Genomic DNA, 20,505 nt, shown 5'->3' on the forward strand with positions numbered 1-20,505 from the left:
TGTTACCACCATGTCCTAAAATACCTGGGGGTCGTCTGTTTAGACACTGTATCAGCCCCCTCCTGCTCATCCGAATCAGACTCAGTCACTGGAGTTTCCTCCTCCTCCTCCTCCTCCTCCTCCTCCTCCTCCTCTATCCCATCCTCACATTCCTCCTCTCTGTGGAGGTAAGGGGGGAGGGGAGGATGAACGGACGGATGGGTGGAACATTTAAGGGAAGGATTGAGGAAGAGATGATGCGATACATAAGAATAGCATGCAAATGGAAATCACCACACTTTTGAAGAAATAAAGACATGGAAGATAGGAAGGGGAGAGATGGATGGTTAGAAGAGATTGATGTGTGGAAATAATGTTTACAGCTGCACTACCAAACCACACAAACTCAAAGACAAGAAACAGGGACATGACATTTATCAGACTGAGATAAAGCGATAGAAAAACAAAAGGATCAAGACAAAAGAAAATACGGAAATGAAGTAGAAAAGGGGGGATGAATGTTTCTCACTACACACTCCATGCCTCCAGTTAGGTAGTTTTACATGCACACAAAGACAAAAAATGATGACAAGGAAGAGGGGAGGGAATGCTAAGAGGAGAATATGCCATGGCTGGACAACTGACTTGAGATCAGTGTCACCAAACTGTTTTGCCTACTGAAACCAGACAAGCCTTACTGCAGTCGAGTCAGCGTGTGCTGCCAGGTGTTGTTCCGCAAGACCAGAGCCATGTGTGTGTGACGAATGGGATGGCCAGTAAAAATAGTGTTTGTTTTTCTGTGTGTGCATGCATAAAGTGAAGCAGGATGTGGTCTCTGACATGAACAACTTTCACCCATCACTTCGTTCAATAAACCAAATGGATTCTCACACAATTCTGCACATTTTCACTTCTGTTTCATGACACAAATGTGTGCTAGTATGCACACTCTTACACACAACCACCATTTTAACACTAGCTGAGGCATGGGACATAATCTGCTTCAGTCACGTTACACACCGACGGGACAGAGAGATGTAGGGAGGAGGCACATAAAGGGAGTGAAAGAGCTACAATGGATGAGAGGACATAGAGAGGAAAGATTTACCTGAGGTAAACAGCTACAGCCAGCTCCAAATTCCCCTTTTTGTGCATACACACACAGCACTGAAATAAGCCTGTGCTGGTTTAATAATATTAGAATTACGAGCAAACCCTGAAGGATTGTGCGGCTGCTGAGAACTTTTTTATTTGTTTTAGTGGAGCACAAGTCTGTACCAGTGTTTCATTGCAGAATCAAAAAACCCACTCAGAGTGCTTTATGTGACACGAGACACACTAGCAGCTGTTTCAGCATGTAGGTGAGGAGCAGCAGTAGTAAAACATAGCAGAGGGCCACAGAGGTCAGCAGCTGACCTTTTTCTGAGAGACCTTTGAACTTACATGGATGAAAGGAAACCTGACAGTGCTCTGGAGCAGAAAGCGTTGGTACAAGACAGTCAGAACTTCTCTCTTGAGCTCAGTTAACATGTGTGTGGCTCAAAAGTGAAGACTAAATATTTGGCACAATCATTCTGAAAACCAACCCCTTTTTCCCTCTGCTCTGTTGAGACACTTTTTTTTAAATCACCCAGTCTGACATCTTCCCCTTCTCTCACCTCTCGCTCATGTCCTCAGCTCTCTGCCCACTGAAAGGCTGGAAGCCGGCTCTCTGTGGGGATGCAGGGCTGCAAAGGGAGGCGTGACCGGATCGCCCAAGAGAGGCCCTGCGGCTCCGCCTCCTCTCCAGGCCACGCTTTTTGTCCCCGCCCCCGAGGCTAACTCGTCGGCGGTCCTGGCGTCCCGTAGGTGGAGGCTGGCTGTCATCGTCGCCATCTTCATGCCGCAGGGTCATCTGGGGGAAAAGTTGATTGGGTGTGAAATGGGAGTGGTGACGGCTGCTTCACACAGAGAATTTTAGTATTAAGCAGTTGTACTATAAATACTGTATGGAGTCATATTCATTGGACGTGAGCAGCACTTACTAGCTGAAATCTGATCTTTAATGAAAGGCAAATATCAGCTTTCAATATTTTCCTTGTGATCTTATGACTTTGTGTGTCTCAAACCTCATAGATGTTGAGCTGCTCAACCAAGTCCAGATCAGTGCCTTTCCGCCCCAGGTGTCTTTGGGACACTGTCTCCATGCCCTGTTCCTCCAGACCGTCCACCATATCGTAGAATGAATCCTGGTCAGGCAGTGCTGCAAGCGTCTGCAAAAAGAAAAGGAGACAGATAAGTCACCAAGGTGTAAATGAGGTTTAAAACCCTTTGATTTTAAACATTCTGGTGGCTAAATTCCAAAATACTTCAATATTACATATTCTGTCATTTTGTTTTGGTTGGGGTGGAAAATTCCTGAAACAGTTCCACTGAAACCTTGAATAATGTGACCCGACACACCTGCTAAAAAATGTTAACAGAAACCCTGGGATATCTTGTGCATAACTGAAGAATTAAATAACAAAACACTTAATTTAAAGAAAATTTAATGAATGAGGAAATAAAAAGGCAAAGTACCTGTGGTCATAACACAGTTCCTGTATCCAGTACTTAATACAAAATTTAGAAACGTTCAGTACATAGACACTACAAACATGGACACCTTATTGATGAGGGTCATGGCGTAGACCAGCAGCTCTGTGTCCACTCCATCCTTCTCATGCAAGATCTCCATAGTATTGGACCACGGCTTGCAGCCTGGAAATCAGTCCATTACAAATAAAAACATTAATTACTTTGTCACTCTCTACCCAACCACTCCTCCCTATGTATCAACCTGGGCAGGGAACCAAACAGTTACAGTAAATAGCACAGGCTAACAGAATAACATGTTCCTCAGCAGCTGGTGGCGTGTTAAGTCATTTATACCTCTCTTGGTGTCCACAGAGGTGATGGCTTCTATCAGCAGAGGGGTGTTGGACTCGGAGTACTCCACAAACACCAGCAACAGCTTCAGAGCTGTTTTTACCACCAGACGGAACTGGGGGGGGGGGGCACAAACTCACAGTTACAAACAATGGATATATTATGGTCATGTGACCATCATTTGGGAAATCTGTAATGGTTATCTCTAATGATGTATCTTTTAATCCCCAACTTTCAAGACCAAGACAGTCAGAATTCACATAATATAGATTTAGCAGTATTGACAACCAGGAAATACATATAGACCTCATTTATTTATTTGTGCATATGTGTATATATGTGAATAATATGTTGTCTCTGTTTCCTAACTACAGGTTCCTGTAGTCAGACCCTGTACATTACAGTCCATGTTATGTGTGCTTTTGTTTAGATGGCTTAGTTTAGATGTACAATAACTCCCTGACAAGGTTAATGACAGGTAGAGATGGGGAGTTTATCTGTTGCATATATGTCCATATCGAAAATAAATCAAATTGAAAAAAATTAAACAAAAAAATAGAAACAATGCAATTGCAGACTGGAAGACTGATACTTCCAGTGCAAAGCACAAGTGTAGCTTTAAAAATGAAAATACCACAAAACCAACAAAAGACACCACCCTCAGGCCAGGACACAGAATGCAATCAGTAGCAGATGTTTGTGTGTGTGTTTCTGGGTATAAAAGCTAAAATTAACAATGATGGCTAGCAGCTCAGAGCTGCTTGCAGCTTGTGTGTGTGTGTGTTATATTATTTTTGTTTTTTTGTTTTTTGCATGTATGCTCGGCTATACCTTTGAGCCAACAAGAGTGTACAGCCACTGGATTGTCTCAGCGTGCCCAATGACGCCGTTCATCCCGTCTACATACAGCATGATCTGCCCCAGAGCTGAGACAGGGGGAGGAGAAAGAAACTAAAAGTTAGAGAGACAGAACAAATATAGAACGATGATTCAACATTTACTGTAAACAAACCAAGCACACCAAATGGCAACTGTGTGCAGCACATGGGTTCATCTACAGTATCTATAAATAACAGGGAAAACCATCAGGGACTCTTAGTTATGCTCTAGGTCTTTATGACAGACAAAAACACAAAAGAAGAGCAGAGCAGAAAATTGAAACGATATGGAAATATTCTTGTTTTCAAGCCTTAGTGGTATTGTTTCGTAAAGTATTTCCCATCACAGAAAGTAGTTGACATGTGTTTTCCCCTACTATTTACTTAGTAACTGTGACACTGTAACTGTGCTGAATAACCTTTGCACTCAGTATTTATGTTTTCATAAGCTTTTTAGGCTAGATGCAGACCAGACCACTTGAGTCAGGATACATCTTACATTTTGCAACTGTAAGATAGATTATATATTTAAAAAATTATAAAGTATATTTTTTCAAGTGTCTAAGTACAATTTTGTAGTACTGGCACTTATGATATACTTTATAATTCTACTTCACTGCTATTTGCTGTAATTGTTACATGGAGTAATTTTTACTCCATGTATCTGACAGCTATAGTCACCAGTTAATTGCAAATAAGAATTTACATACAAAATATATGACCAGTTTATCAAATATGTTGTATTGTTATAGACCATATAGAAAGTAGTTCCACCTCAACTTGCTTACATGTTAATAAACAAGTAATAATAAACTAATCATGTCTTATAATGGAGTATTTTTACATTGAGGTATTGCTACTTTTACTTAACCAGGATTAAGGGTTAGATTAAGGATCTGAATATTTCGATCATGGGGTTTTTGATGATAAAGTAGCACTCATTACAGAGGAGCTCATTACATGCACTTTCAAATTCCCCTTTTCAAATTATATTTAAACCAAAGTCAGTAAAGCAACATAGCGGTCCCTGTTGAGCTGTCATCTGTTGCTGTACGTCAAAGCACAGAGCAGATCGCATTACACCCAATCCATGAGTCAAGGTGAAAGCGAATCTCAATTCAGTTTTCACTATATGTTAAAACTAAGTTTCTGTGACAAGTGAACACAACTCACACACAACATGAGCAAGAGAGGCAGGCAGCAACTCTGCTCATATCCTCCTCAATTATATCAAATTTGGAATTTGTAAATTGAACCTGTATCTTCACTTCTTGGACAAAACCCTCTTACAAGAGAATATGTATTAAAAGAGCAGATATTCTGTCTGTTGATGAATTCCATCCCAACACTATCATCGGGAAACAAAAAGGCTTATGTGAGGTAACTTTTCATCAACAATTTGACCAAAAGATGATTGACCCCAAGTATGACTGTGACTTCCCTAATATCTCTAGATACTAAAATTAGCCCCAGTTTCCATTTCTTCAAATTAACCTCATGAAACAGTGCTCCCCTGTATTGAAATCTCTGGTAAATGTGAGTCAGCTTGTGTGGTGAAAGCCAGTATTACACTGCCACTGACGTAGTTATGTCAAGTCTACAGAAGGGAAGTCAGGTGAAGTTGGGTGGTATCCCCTGATTAGTTACTTCAACCACTGCAAAACTGTTAAGTGTTCAGGACTCTGTGGAAAAATGGTAAAAGGAAGCCACTGAGGCTTCACACCAATGAGAGTATAAAACCATAGAGAGTAGAAAAGTCGTTTCAATTAAATAACGTAGAGACTTAGCAAGTTTTCCAGTGTTGCTTATGATATCAACTACCATGTTTTTTGTAAGACTATTTAGCTTGCAGCATTGGAGAGTGGGTTTCTGGAATTTTGGTGAAAAACAGCACAAAACAACTGAGAATGAAGTCTAAGCAATACCAGCACAGATACATGTCACACTTTATGCCCCTTTAGATGACACTGCCATGCTAATCATTGGTCTCAATAATATCAATTAATTCTCCTGGCATTCTGTTTACCCCTCCATTACCTTTCATTTTGCATATATACTAATACCTTATATACCTTATATTTGGAACTCATTATTTCACTTCCAACATTTTTGTCATGATTAAATGTTATTGAGCCTCTTTAGCATAGTTGTCTGGGTTAAACCTATATTTAAATGCATATTCTATTGTGAGAAAATAAATGTGTGTACTGTATGTAGTGGGCAGCTCTGCGTCAAACTCCGCTTTTGTGTGTCAGTCCGTCCCTGCTGTTGCTGTATGTCAAAGCAGAGGACGGATTGTATAACACCCAAACTTTGAGAGTGAAAGTGAAAGACAAAGTTGAATATAAGTTCCTGTGACAAGTGAAGGGGAGAGTAACTCCTAGCTCCTTCAACCATGTATTTGGACTCAAATTTGAAAATTGAAGTTATATCTTCACTTCTTGGACAACTCGTTCAATCCTATGATAAGACGAGATGTAAGAGAACAGCAGATATTTTGTCTGTTGATGAATTTCATCTCCACACCATCATCAGAAAACGAAAGGCTCATGTGAGGGAACTTTTCATCGACGTGGAAGAATTTTTTGACCCAAAGTATGACTACGACTTCACTAATCTCTCTGACTCCTCTGAGTGTATGAGAGGTGATGAGCTTTATGAGCGCCCAAAAGGTTGGTACCGCATGGCCTTAAAGGTCAAAGGTAAATATCCAGATGGAGACATCTGGTTGGGCCCAGACGGGTGGAGAAGTCACTCGGTACCTGGAGAATGGCCTGTTTCCTACCATGGAACAAGCTTAGATGGAGCCAAAGGCATCATCAGGAGTCACTACAAAGCAGGTGATAGAGCTAATTATGGAAGAGGAATCTACTCAACACCAGACATAAATGTTGCTGAGAGAGAGGAGTACGCCCAGACCTTCATATCGAAGACGACGGGGAAATGTTACAAAGTGATCCTGCAAAATCGAATCAATCCTGAAAAGAGAGAAATTTGCCAACGATCTGACTACTGGCTCATTCCTGTTCATAAGGAAGCATCTGCCAAGGAGGAGAAACAGATCGTGGAGAGCTCTATTCGACCTTACGGCATTCTGATTAGGGAATTAAATGACAACGATGATGATAGCGATGATGATGATAATGATGCAATTAGTCGTTATCTTTTTGCTTTGCGCTTGTAAAAGTGTTTAATTATAAACAGAGAATGTATATAATTCTCAGTTGCTTTATTCTCAGCGTGTTTACTTTGTCTGTGCTTACAATTTGTGTTCATCGTAGGTTTAAAATGTGCATTAAATGTTAATGTATAAACCAATTAACCGAGCTGTGTCCAAAGTTTTACAAGATTGTTTCTGACTCAAATTTCCACTCATATGTTTTATATATTAACAGCTCAAAGAAATGCATTACCTTGACAATAGCTAGTTACAGATACTGTAGTCTTTGTGATTCATTCAGAATTTGAAAGCATGTTGGGCATGTCCTTCTTTTATTATGTCTATCGTGGTCAGAATCAATGGATCAGCCCGTTTGATGTTAATGAGTAATGCAGGCGTTAATTAAAGGACGTGGAAACTTCAGCCTCTTATGTGAGCAACTGGGTCCTTTTTGTTTTTTTCGAATCACTCTTCAACCAACAGACACATTTAAATTAGCATCAAAAATAAAAGTTAATGTGAATGTCAGTAAATAAATCTGTACTGATCTATAAATCAGTGTGTGACTACAGTATCTGTCAATCTCAGCTGCTTTACAGAGTACAAAAAACTTTTCTTTCATTTAGTTAAATACCTGCAGTCACTTGAAGGCAATGAATAAAATATTGTTGGGTTGATTTGGTCATATATTCAGCTTCAGTAAACTATTATTGTTTCTATTCATTATTTTTATTGGACTAATTTTAGTGTCAAGTCTCATACTTGAGACGATGATGACGGCAGCAGTGATGATGACAATTGCGATGATGATGATGATGTTGATCATGATGATAATGATGATGATGATGATGATGATGATGATGATGATAATAATGACAATGACACTGGTTTCATTGGTGGTACTGTTCACTCATTCTTTTCTGCACTTCAATCGCTGTTTAATTAGAGCCAGAGTAACTGTCTAATTGTCTGTTGCTCAAGGGCCCTTCAAGAGCTTTATTCTAGGCTGTTTGCTTTGTCTGTTAGTATACTGTCTTCACGGTGTAAAATTTGCATTGACTGCATCATTTGTATAAACCAATTAACAAAGCTGTGTCCAAAATTGGTGGGATGGAGGATCAACAACACGAATGTTAGGGGATTTCCTACATAGAGGTTTTACCCGTCGGCCACACTTGTGTCTTGTGCAACTGTGCTAACTGCACAGAACAAAAACAAATGGTTTGACAAGATTTGAAGTGAAGAAAATGGAGCCCTCTCTGTACAAAGAATTAGGATTCAAAACAGCAATTGAGACAGCAAATTTTGAATCCCTATGACGGACAAAAGATCAAAATCAAGCAGAAACTAGAAATATGGAAATAGTTTGCTTTTCAAGCCTCAGTGGTATTGGTTTCCACTGTATTTTCTACCACAGAAAGAGGCATGTTATTAGTAACAAGTAGAGTAATTGAAATATGGTTTCCCTCTCACTGAATGAGCTTTGAGCTCAGCATTTATAAAAGCAGCCATTGCACCTTCGCTCCCTCCTTGATTTACAGTCAAGTTTCCTGTTGTTGACTCATATAATACTAAGAAATGATCTTACATGGACTTTCATTTACACCTAAAAGAGATGTCTACTGCCGTTGTCATGTGTTGCTCTATATCAAAGCTGTAAAGAGAAAACTTAGCTCACACACGGCGAGACGAAGAGACAGAGGAGGTCATCTTTGCTCCTGTCTTCCTCAATTGAGTATTTGGCCTCAAATTTGAAAACTGAAGTCATACCTTCACTTTTTGCACAAACCCTACAACTTTATGACCACACACGTGGGAAAACTAGACATTTTGTCTGGTGATTATTTATTTTTCAACACCGTCATCAGGAAACAACAAGCAGTTTTTCATTCGTGAGAAAGAATTTTTTGATCCAAAGTATGACTTCGACTTCACTAATCTCTCTGACTTGGCTGAGTGTATGAGAGGTGATGAGCTTTGATGAGCGCCCTTAACCCTTTGATGCACAAGCTATCCAAAATCTCTTGTAATGCTCAACATGGTCAAAAATGACCATATTCATTTCTTGTTATTTCATACATGGCTGAGTGTTTCTTTGCTGCATCTTTAGAAATCAATTTATTTCATAAATTAATGTTCATTAAGTATTCATTAAATAAATTGTTTTTGATTACTACAAATCATTATTTTCATTTTTCCTTTCTTACTTTATGAACACAAATTGTTTTTGTATTACATCAATTTTACACACGTACACACAAGTATGCAAGTGTGATAAAGTATGCAAGTGTGAGAAAATACACAATATTTTAACAAACCTGAAAACCAAGAAAATATCAGCTCTACTTAAAGAAATGAGTGAGCTGCTACAGCTAATGGCTCAATATATGGCAGCATAACATCACCTCAAAAATGCTACACTGCTGTGGAGTCTTTTTTCTGTTCTCATATTGTTATGATCACATCCTAATTTTACTAATTAACTATTTTTAATGCTACTATCATATTATATATTAATGTAATTGTTATTTTTCATGCTTTAAATTGGTCGTTCAAACATCCTAAATTCATTCTAAAAAGCTCACTGCACACAGTGCAGAGTACAAATAAACACCCATAGTTTAGTAACTGCTCAGATAATGAAAATTAAAGATAGTTCTGTTGTTGCAGGACGGCTTGTGTCACGACATCTGCCTCTGCCTCCTTGCGGCCACATTCCCTTTCTTCTGTTTGGACTTGCTGCCTTTGCCTGTAAGCTCATGTGTGATTATTTTACCATTAAAACCATGTAACTGTTCCTGCCTGCCTGGTTGTCTGCATTTGGGTCCTTTTCCTTGCTGCCTCGTACAAACCTTGTGACAGTTTATTTCTGACTGCCACAACATGAGGGAATCAGCATCTACATCAGATATTTCTATTAGTAAACTAAATTCTGTTACATTTATTTTTTCTTTTTATTGCAGACCTGTGCTAATTTTTAATAAAAGTAATAATACATTTCACTGCTGTTGAAGTCAGGTTTTAAAAGCGTTATGTGCAATTTTCTGAATTGATTATTATTATTTTTTCATTTATTTTTCCCTTAATGTTTGAAACATATTGTACATCAATGTCAGTATTCATACTTGCAATACTGTATCTGATTATAGTCATCAGAGATTGAGAGAGACTATACCTCTTAATATGTAGTTCTGGTAGTTCTGGTCAGCTTCTGCTCCAACCTTGATGAGACACGTCAGACCTTCAGCTATCACAAACTCATGGACCAGATCTTTGTCATCCTGGAGTAAAAGAGAGACAGAGAGAAAGCACAGAATAAGTTTATACAATATACACTGGCTGCATACATACAGAACCACACAAAATCCCTTGTAATTTTTTTTGTAAATATTCTCTTTTGTTACCACACGGTGGCAGTAATGTGCAGGATTAGGATTAAAGTTGACAGTACATAAACTTTCAACACTCCATTGGTTCAGGCCAGCTGATGCACACACTCCACATGTCAACAACCATGTGTTTCGCAATTTGTTGCTTTTGACACATCATCTCTTATAACAACAACAAAACTAAGAGGAAGGTGGTCTGACTCCTAAACTAATGCTGCCTTTAGGGGTACTGTCTAAATTCTGACATCTTGTGCTCATTCAACGGCTTTAGGTGAAAAATAAGCATGGAACCAGAGAGAAAGCCATGTCATTGGTAGATGTTGTGTTTTTTGTAGAAACCAAGCTGCACAAAGCTTTGTGCATGCAGCAGCAGTGGAATGATGAGGAGATGTAATGGATGTTTTCATTCAACTGTTGCTCAAACGCCACTGCAGTTGCCATCAGGTACTGACATGACTTCCATGCTCTGGTCATATGCTCAAATTTATTGAAGTTATTTTGGGTCATTAAAGTGTGTGCAAATTGTAATCATGATACTTACAATAGCACTTCAATGCTGCAGTAATTTAAAGTTCTCACATTGCTGTTTTGTTTTTTGAATTATGTGTTACTATATTTGAGTATACTTTTGTGTGTGTGTGTGTGCTCTAGAAAAAGCCCTTGGTATTTTAGGTGGCTGACTCCTCTCATCTTAAAATAAAGATTCACACAAACACAAATGCAAACACCCACCCACACACACACACATAGACCTACACACACCCACACAGATACACACACAGGGAGAGAAATGCCACGTTGATGGAGATCCCTGTCATCATGGAAGCACACAGTGGCCACAATAACCAACTGTATTCTACAAACAAACTGACAGTAATTGCATGTGAAATATGTTTGTGTTACCTGAAAAATCTGCTTTAGAGAGAACAGTGCCCGTCTCAAGTCACGTCCACTGGAGTTATACAGTCTTTCTGGAGAGAGAGAGAGAGAGAGAGAGAGAGAGAGAGAGAGAGAGAGAGAGACAAAGAAGTGGTTATTTGTTTATAATTCAACAAACAGTAATGAGGCTTATTAGAGTGACCCATTTCAAAGTGCTCACACAAAATGTTTCCACCTGACTTGATGCAAACGTTTTTGACACAATCTGTTTGCACTGTTTATTCCCCTGTGCAGCTTTCATCTCTCACGTCTTCATGTGTTCCATGACTAGATCAATAAAACTTGTGAGTAAAATGAGTGTCAGCTGTGCAAAAGTTGCACAATAGTTTTGATATGCGAGAGGAACGCTGGGAGTCGATCGGACCAATCACACCTCTCGGCTGTGATCACCTGGGGCAGGCCCTTCATCACACACTTTCACTGCGTCCTCACTCGCAGAGCAACACGTGCATGGTCTCTCTCTCTCTCTCACACACACACACACACACACACACACACACACACACACACACACACACACGTTGCAGTGGTGATTAGAGCTGTATTGGAATGTTAATGAGATGCTGGCCGGGCTTCAACGGTGAGGTATTCAGGTCACGACATGGAAAGCACTCAGAACAAACGGCTACAAGCTCTTATACACCACACTGATATTTAGCCTTATTATTTATATCCTTGAACACAAAGAGATCATTAATATACTTCTATGACATTACAGGGCCTTTGACTGTTTACTGTGACCCTGTGAACTATACTTGGTATTTCTTATCTCCTATAATAACATTACAATAATCCTTTTTTAAATGTGGGGTTTATTATGTTTTTCTCATATTCAATGCTGCGTTTATAGTACTTTATCATTATCTATAGTATGTCATCCCTTAAAACTATTACAATCATTATATTTTTACTATATTCGCATAGTTATGGTTATATTTTTATGTTGATATTTTATTGGAAATTTGCATTTTGTTAAAAAAATGTATTACTTAAATACCAAAGTTCTGATTTCCTCTTTCTTGTAAGGTACTGTATGTATATATTCATGCATCGATATATATATGTACAGAGGTTGACAAAATGCAACAAATTTGGTAATACTGTGAAATAAAGTTGTTGATTCAACTCTAAGGTCATTTTTGAGGATGTCCTTCGTGCTGTTGTTGCACAAAATTTTATTATACTTTCCATCATTCCTCTTATTTTGTCCACCCCTGTGCATACAAGTATTTGTATTTGCATACTATACAGTGCTTGTATTTGCATGTACATAGCACTATAATGACCAGACAACAGAAATATTGTTTGTAAGTGCTCTGCATTAAGCTCAAAGACTGTTTAGTTCAGTGTCCTTACTGTCCATTTGTGCATAAGAACAGTTGTGCATTCAACTGTGTGTCAGCAGGGGGTTTGGGAATCTGTGTGTGTAAATCCCGAGTTTGTGTGTTGATGACAAATCCTTCAGTCCATCAGGAAGGGGGGGTTGGTTGAAAGTGTACGGAGGTAAGGGCCTGCTGTCTGGAGCTCAGTGGTAACCATCGCTAAGCTAGACAAGGCTAACCCAAGGCCAGGGTCAAAATCATTATCACGCACAGACGAAGAATTACAGGCCTATCTGTCTCTCCATCTGCAGGACCCTTTCTGTGAGGTCAGCAGGGGCATTCATGAAATACATCTGTGATAGTCTATGGCAGAGATAATCAAATCATCCAAATCATTAAAGCCAAGAGGCAACTGGCACTAACGTGCTTGAATGTGTGGGAAAAAGGGAGTCCAAACTCACCGAAAAAGCAAAGAATATGGTAGGAGGGAAAGAGAAACATTTATATACAAGCATGAAAGAGGTTGACTAAGAGAAGGGAATGGAAGGAAAGGACAGGAAAGGGAAGGAAGGGACAGGATAGAATAGGAAAGGAAAGGGGTGACCACTGAGTACAAGCCAGTGTCTGATTTTGAGGAAAGACGTCAATGCAGAGGAGACAAATGAGAAAGCCGAAGATGTGGAATTCCCCTTCCAAAAATACACAAACTACATGTATGTCTCTACCATGTCATTAGAGTAAAAAGTAGATTTTTAACCTTTTCTGAGCTAGTCCATCTGACTGAAACCCAACTCACATTTACTGTGTTAGGTTACCATCATTGGTATTTCTCATTGTATCTATTAGACAGAGATAATTTTGGCATAATCACTACCTGTGGCACAGAAAAGAGCATATTCAATTCACACTCTACATCTGAGATCAACATGGCGCTGAAACTGTCTTCATGTGGTTTAATGTTATTTTTCTTAAACAGACGAGAACACAGACAGGTGGCAGGTGCAATGACCTGCATCTCATTTGACACATCACAATAGACTGCAAACTGTGGCTCCGCTATAAGTCCTCTTTTCAAATATGATTTCCTTGTCCTTGTTTCTCTAGGTTTCCCTGGAAATCAAGTGGCCACTTAATGGTGCAGGGAACACACCGCCTGGCCCTTGAGGGCCAATGGTTCATTCAGTTGGTCACGTGTAATGTTCATGTTCTTCATCAGGCCATGAGTGGGGCTGTCAGGGGGACCTTTACCAAAAAGTCTGCTGTTCATCAGGAGCATGTCAGCAGCAGTGATAAGCCTCAAACTTAATTCATTCTGGCGTAACACTAGTGATGCAGTCAGGCGTGAAAAGGTGGGCCCACTGCGTTATAATTAGCTCTAGTTTACAAGGAGAACAACCAGCAATGTATATAAACACATACTGAATGAAATGTTCAGAAAACACATTTTTAAAATTCTTTCATGTCAAAAGTTCTCTGCAACATACTCTTTATATTATGACCGCTCTAAAGCATGCTGTGCTACAGTGTTTAAACGTTGGAATGAACATGACTGATTCATTATCCTAGCTGGATACACATGATGTACAGTATGCATAAGCTGTAAGGACACATTGTACCAGGACTGAAGTGCTAAACAGACAACAGAGGTAGGGTCACATAATCCCATACCTCCCTATGTAACATGTTTAGGATATTGGATATAGTAGCATTGTTCATATGTCAACACAGACAAAAAACAAACAACAAACCACACTGTTTTTATAAGAATTAACCATCTTCATAAGTCATTTAATTTAGCAATGAATTCTAAAATAATATTTTGTGATACAAGTGATAAAATCTGTCAGTTGGGTGAGGTAATTGTATTTGTTTCCAAAGAAAATCCTCTTCTTTCACAGATTTTCTTGAATCTAATGTCTTCATTTTCTTGATATAAAAATACTGAGAGAATTATTCACTTTTTTTCAGACTTAAACATTCAGTAATAAATTTGTTAAACTTCTTAAAATGTTTTTTGCAGTGCGCAAAACCAACAGTCTCACAGTCATGCCAACATTAATGTCGTCATGGCAATACCCTGTAATCACCTGATAGTTGCTAACAAAGTCTTATCAACATAATGACCCTTCTGTTCCAGAGTAAACAGAGTTTGACATGTGAAATAATCAATGGACCATTTTCCCATTGGCACAAAGGGCTCCAGCTGTCTTAACACTGAGTGTCTAGAGTGATGGTGCATTCAAGCTGGAAATAATTCAAACAAATCACTCTCACCTTCAACCTCTGGGCCAAACAGTTTGGCCTAACAACACTGCTTCAGTTCCTGCATCTCTATAGAGGGAGACTAAAATAACTGCAAAACACAAACAAGGAAGATAACACATCTTAATTAGATGCCCTTCACTGGTCTAAGAGTGAGAGCAGTAGCTGTGGGAATAAGTGAAGAGGAAGGAGAGGAAAACAGCAAGAGGATGGTTTTTGAAGGGAGGATTTGCCTGTCCACGTGTCTTTTACTAGTCATTCTCCTTTTTTCCTGGCCCTAGGTTTTATTATTGTCACAAGAAAAGCTGAAACACTCACTGGGATGTGGCATTGTGGCTCGTGCGTGTGCAGAGTGTGTGTGTGTGTGTGTGTGTGTGCGTGCATGCATGTGTGTGATGGTGTGCACGCACCCATGTGTAAGCCAGTGCCTGTGTTTGCGGAGTGCAGACAGACATATGAAGGAAAGACAGAAAGGCACATTTCATTTATAGGTTCGCTTGGAGTTTTACTGTTTTGTTTTGGAGGACTCACAGTTCTTGTCCACACTGTTTCACCATGACCTCACATGCACTGCAGTATGTCAGCCTTAACGAGTCATTTAGCCCCATATTCCGTCTTAAAGTTTACATTTTCTCAAAGCAAGGGGAAAAATCCACCAGCAGAATTTTCTGTTTTAATCTAATATGATTGAAACAAACCTCTTGGTTCCATAAGCCTTTAATGATGTTAAACAACACACAAAACCTATAACTGCACAAGTGTCTATACTCCATAACTTAAGATCCCAGTATGTCGGGCTAGCTCTATAATTAGAGCTGACATGGACACTGGAGTCCAGTTACTGTTGGAGCTTGGTTTACACTCTCATGGGGTTTACCACATCCTAAATACCACAAGTGAGGACCCAACAGATATGAAAGGATGCTATCATGTCTAGTGTGCATCATCCAGCTCATCTGTTTGTTTATCATTCCTTTAATGTTTAAAATCCCTCCAGAAAGATATAACTCAGATATAGCTCAATAATGGGTTAAAATGCCTCTCAAAATGACTTTATAGAGTGTAAAGAATACATTTATTACTATCTAAAATATGCATTTGTTTCAGAATATAGCAGAAAATTACAATGGAAGAACCTGTATGTGCATTAGCACACGTGTGCATGTGTGCGTGGGAGTGTTTTTTTGCAGTGACACAGGGATTCCCCCAGTGCTGAGGCTGTCTGCGAAGTCGTTCAGGAGTGGTCAGATCCCTCCTTCCCCTCCTGACATAATGAGATTAGTGCTGTGACCCTTCAGCTTTTACTAATCCCTCAACATTTACTGCACCACCTACACTTCGCCAAATAGAAAAACCCACAGGCCAGCTCAGGCTACACTAGGCCTAATCCAGAGCAATTATACTCAAAACCGCACTGTATTTTGTTGTACTTCTGCAAAGCATCAAATGCAAAATCAGAGCGTCCCGAATTGACTGGCGTCTAATTCTGCTTAGTTGGCTTTAGCAAAGGGCAGCAACAATCTACTACTACTATGTTTAATCCTCAGACTTAACAATATGCAGCCAGCTCAGCAGACGTTTCTTAAAGACGGCCTGGTTAAAGAAAAAGTGGTGTGAAGGATTGAAAGATTCTGCAGGCTGTAAAGAGAAATCAAGAGAATTATAAAAATCTATTTGGCATTCAGTATATGAGTATCTCACACCTATCTCGCATTAAGTCATTTATAAGCATTATCAATCTCTAATGGTGACCCTTCTGTCTCTTAATTTACTGTTGTGGTTGTCCGCCCTGCAAATTCACTGATTTGGTTCACCCTCACCACTCTCATAGTGTCCTTTTCGGCCACAGCAGCAGCAGCTTTATTATTTTTTTTTGCAAAAAAGATCTAAAACCTCATTTTATGCTATCTGCCCAGCACCATACAGTAATCAGAGAAAATTAGCAACTAGCTAGTGAACAGTGGAGCATTTAGCAGCTAAAGAGCTGGATACTGTGTACTTTTCAGGAGTTTGTAAAGACCATAAACAGAGCTAAAAGCGACTTACAGTCATCAAGTGGCCAGAAACACGACTCCAAATGAATGATAATGTTGTTCCGTGTCCTACACTCTTTGAAAGTAAGCGTAAGAGATCCAATAGAACCATCTGCTTTATCATTTCCCTTTTTTCCCTTTACCCTTCCTTTTTCCAGCCATAGCTTAAATGTTGAGCATAATTAAGACAATTAAGACAACAAATATAGCCTTTAATATAAAAAAGCTGTAGAATGACAGTACAAAGTAAATAAATGCAGGCAAAGAGGGAAACCACAACAAAATCACTAACATTACAGATAAAAAGGTGCAACCTCTCCACCCACAGTATACGTAAACCTCTTCTACTGTATGTGCTTTGATCAGAATTGTTTAGGTGTGACACATCTTTATCGGGTTGCAGGATATTTTCAGATAAGCACTGAGGTCAGCCAAAGGTAATATTTTTCAGGATGGTATAACTGTCTATGGATCAGGCGAGAGAGGGGCGGGTCACAGCTGGTGGTCCTGCATTTAAGCCCAGTTATAACCGCTGACTTGTGTTTCTGGAGGATTTCATTGCAGCCCTCTAAAAAAGCCTCCAAGCGGCTGTCTGGGCCAATCAGTCAGTTGGCTTTCAAACTAGGTCTTCAGTGGGATCTAAAATAAAGAAGTGAGAGGAGCATGAGGTGTAATGGCACGCTGGAGATCTTGACTTAATCCCAGGAAGTCTTTCCCTCTCTGTGCTGCTACCACGCTAAATATAGGTGGGTTGGGTATCAAACATACTGTAACAAGCCTAGAAACTGGGTTCAATCTTTGTTCAGGTCATGCAGTGCACTGTGTGTGCTGCCCTGTAGCCCTATATTCAGTCAAGGAACAATTAAGTCAACTGGATGAGACAATTCCAGTTATTTCCAGTGCAGTTTCACCTGTCAGGGATTTCTTAGAAACAATTCCTTTTGTTTCCAGCTGATCATTGGAGACAAGAAATGACACACCACTGCCAGATTTGCTTTCACTTGTTTCTCAGTAAGAGTTTGCATTTCATATCAGCACCCATGTGCAAAGGGTGGTATTTTCTTCTTGTGTGCACATATGTGTGGAGCGGCAAGTCCATTAATCTGTAGTTAGAAGAATAAATACTCCATCAATCTGTCATAATGGAATATAGTTTGGACAATAATGCATGATTTCAGTCTCATGTCAAGTGAAGTGAAAAGGAAAAATTGGCAGGCAGCAAAGGCCAGACTGCGGAGGACAACTCAGTTATTTTGCGACTGTCTATTTTTTGTCTGTTGGTCTTGGCCTACAGTATGAGTACTGGAGGCTGCTGATGGTACAGATGACGATAGAGGCCCCATGAGCCCAGTGTGTGTGCATGTGTGTCTGTGTGAGAAAGAGAGAGAGGAATGGAGAGAAAGTGAGACCTCCAAGGTTTCACTGTAGGATTCATGAGATTTAAAGAATGGTGACGGACCTAGACAAAGATTACACTAGGCTCAGCAGTGACACACACACATACCCACACAAGCATGTACACACATCATCCGGCAGATACAGTACGATAGAGGCCTAAATGCTAACGTACTGTAAATGGAAACACTTGGGAGAACATGAAAACAAACTTTTATATGAATGTCATAAATCCACCCCCTTTAAACAAATAGCTGCTATATTTTAGTTAACACACTGACATACAGTACATACAGCATACTTACATACACACTGTCATATATACACACACATATACACACACACACACACACACACACAGTTAAACATCTCCAGACTGTAACCTTGAACCCTGATGAAGGCCATTAGCTGTAAAAGAAGCTCAGAAGCAGGTGTCTTCAGGAAGGAAACTTACTGCCACATAAACACATGCAAACGAATAAAAATACACACACATGCTCACAAATACAGTATGTCCCAACACAACTCCAAGACCAGAACGTGCCCTCTGCCCTTCATATGCCCCTGGCACCTCTGAATTATTCCACAAACACAAACACACACAGGAATAGTTACCCACAACACAAACACAAATATACCCGGCTGAGAGGCCCGAGGCTGACAGGCAGCTCTATATTCACACACACAGGCACACACACACACACACACACACACACACAGACAGACTCCCTTAGTTACTACACTGTACCCACAGGGGCAGTGACAACTCATTATATATTCACATCAAGATTTCAATATATTGTACGATATTAACTATACAATATTATAGTGTATAAGTTAAAAAGGACTTATGCAGCTCTTTCCTATAAACTTTTTTATAATGAAAGCCTCAATAATAATCATAAACTAATAAGACCATGGTGGAGATTATTGCAGCCTCTATGTCACTATGTAATTGTAACTGATAGTGTTTCTCAAAATGAACCCCATCTTTTCCATAAATGCTGTAGATTTCTGTTGCAGTCCAATTTGCACTGGAAGAAAAGCAGCTTCTTCCCATTTTTCTGTAAGAAAGCATTCTGAGCTGTAAATAATGCTTCCAGCAAACTGAGTTGGTGGCATACAGTGTTAAACATACACTTATATAAAGCATATTTTCTTTCTTGCTGAGAGTTAAAAGAAAAGATTGATACCACTCATATCTGTCCATTAAATATGAAGCTACAGCCAGCAGTCAAATAGCTTAGCTTAGCATAAAGACTGGAAACAGAGGGAATCAGATAGCCTGGATCTGTCCAAAAGTAACAAAAACCACCTCTAAAGCTCACTAATTAACACATTCAATTTCCTGAAGTCTCCACTGCTCCACATAGGCTCCAGAAAATTACTGCTTGCAACCAAGAAGTAATCCGGTATTGATTTTCTCATCTAACTCTTGTCAAGGAAGCGAATAAGCGTATTTTTTCCTAAAATGCCAAACTATTCCTTTAAATGCAGAGGAACCAGACTGCCAAACTTTGGAATGATCAAAATTTTTGTTTATGGTAAACACTTTTGAATTCCTTTTATTCAACTTTTGTCCAACTGTTGCATGCAACTGACATTATGTCACAGAGTTGCTCTGTAATTGCATTTTATCTGTGATAGTGCATTCTTATAAAGTGTGACCTGATTTTCTGCAGCGTGCAGCTAGACACAAAAGCTGATTGTGGCAAATATGGTGGTGTTCAATCCCACATACAAGTGTGCACGTGTGAAACAAGCGTCCACTGTTTTTCCTTGCTCCCCCCTCTCTCTCTGTCTCTCTCTTCCTCTCTCACTTCTCACGCTTGCTGTGTCATGTCATTGTTAACTGACTGGATTCACTGGGCATGTGCAATGACAGTCCACATCAGACATTAGACTGAAAGCAGAGAGATTAAATAACCAGAGCTTTGTATAGCTATATGTTCTCAATTTTGGAAGTGGTGTCCCTTACAATGAGCACTGATGATTATGTAATACTACGTAATAATGTGGACGAGCCAAATTCTCATTTAAAGGTGGTTTAAATGTCTAAACTGCTCTTTTATTGGCTTTGAAAATGTACTTTGGCATTGTTTTTGATAAACAGTCATCCAAATAAATTGGCTGGATTAAGGATATAGAAAAAGGGAGCCTGACAAAATAAGAGAGAGGAAGACAGACATAAAAGAGAGAAAAGAGAGAGTGAGAAAGGCAAACACAGTAGAAACAGAAACC

The 20,505-nt window shown here is 39.5% G+C and overlaps 1 protein-coding gene across 5 annotated transcripts in view; it reads right to left on the bottom strand.

Moving 5' to 3' along the window:
- Nucleotides 1–20,505, bottom strand: part of fhod3a (formin homology 2 domain containing 3a) — a 59,539-nt gene that overhangs the window by 20,502 nt on the left and 18,532 nt on the right. For 2 of the 5 annotated variants that reach the window (XM_044171310.1, XM_044171308.1), the window contains exons 4-12: nt 11,217–11,284; nt 10,100–10,205; nt 3,718–3,812; nt 2,890–3,001; nt 2,624–2,718; nt 2,088–2,231; nt 1,638–1,873; nt 1,423–1,449; nt 25–159 (exon numbers count right to left, since the gene is read on the bottom strand). In XM_044171310.1, the coding sequence (XP_044027245.1) occupies nt 25–159; nt 1,423–1,449; nt 1,638–1,873; nt 2,088–2,231; nt 2,624–2,718; nt 2,890–3,001; nt 3,718–3,812; nt 10,100–10,205; nt 11,217–11,284 (1,018 nt within the window). The remainder of the gene's footprint in view (nt 1–24; nt 160–1,422; nt 1,450–1,637; nt 1,874–2,087; nt 2,232–2,623; nt 2,719–2,889; nt 3,002–3,717; nt 3,813–10,099; nt 10,206–11,216; nt 11,285–20,505) is intronic. The other 3 variants (XM_044171313.1, XM_044171312.1, XM_044171311.1) reach the window with 2 other exon arrangements.

The sequence above is a fragment of the Siniperca chuatsi genome, linkage group LG17, assembly GCF_020085105.1.
Source record: "Siniperca chuatsi isolate FFG_IHB_CAS linkage group LG17, ASM2008510v1, whole genome shotgun sequence".
In the NCBI taxonomy this organism is placed as follows: domain Eukaryota; kingdom Metazoa; phylum Chordata; class Actinopteri; order Centrarchiformes; family Sinipercidae; genus Siniperca; species Siniperca chuatsi.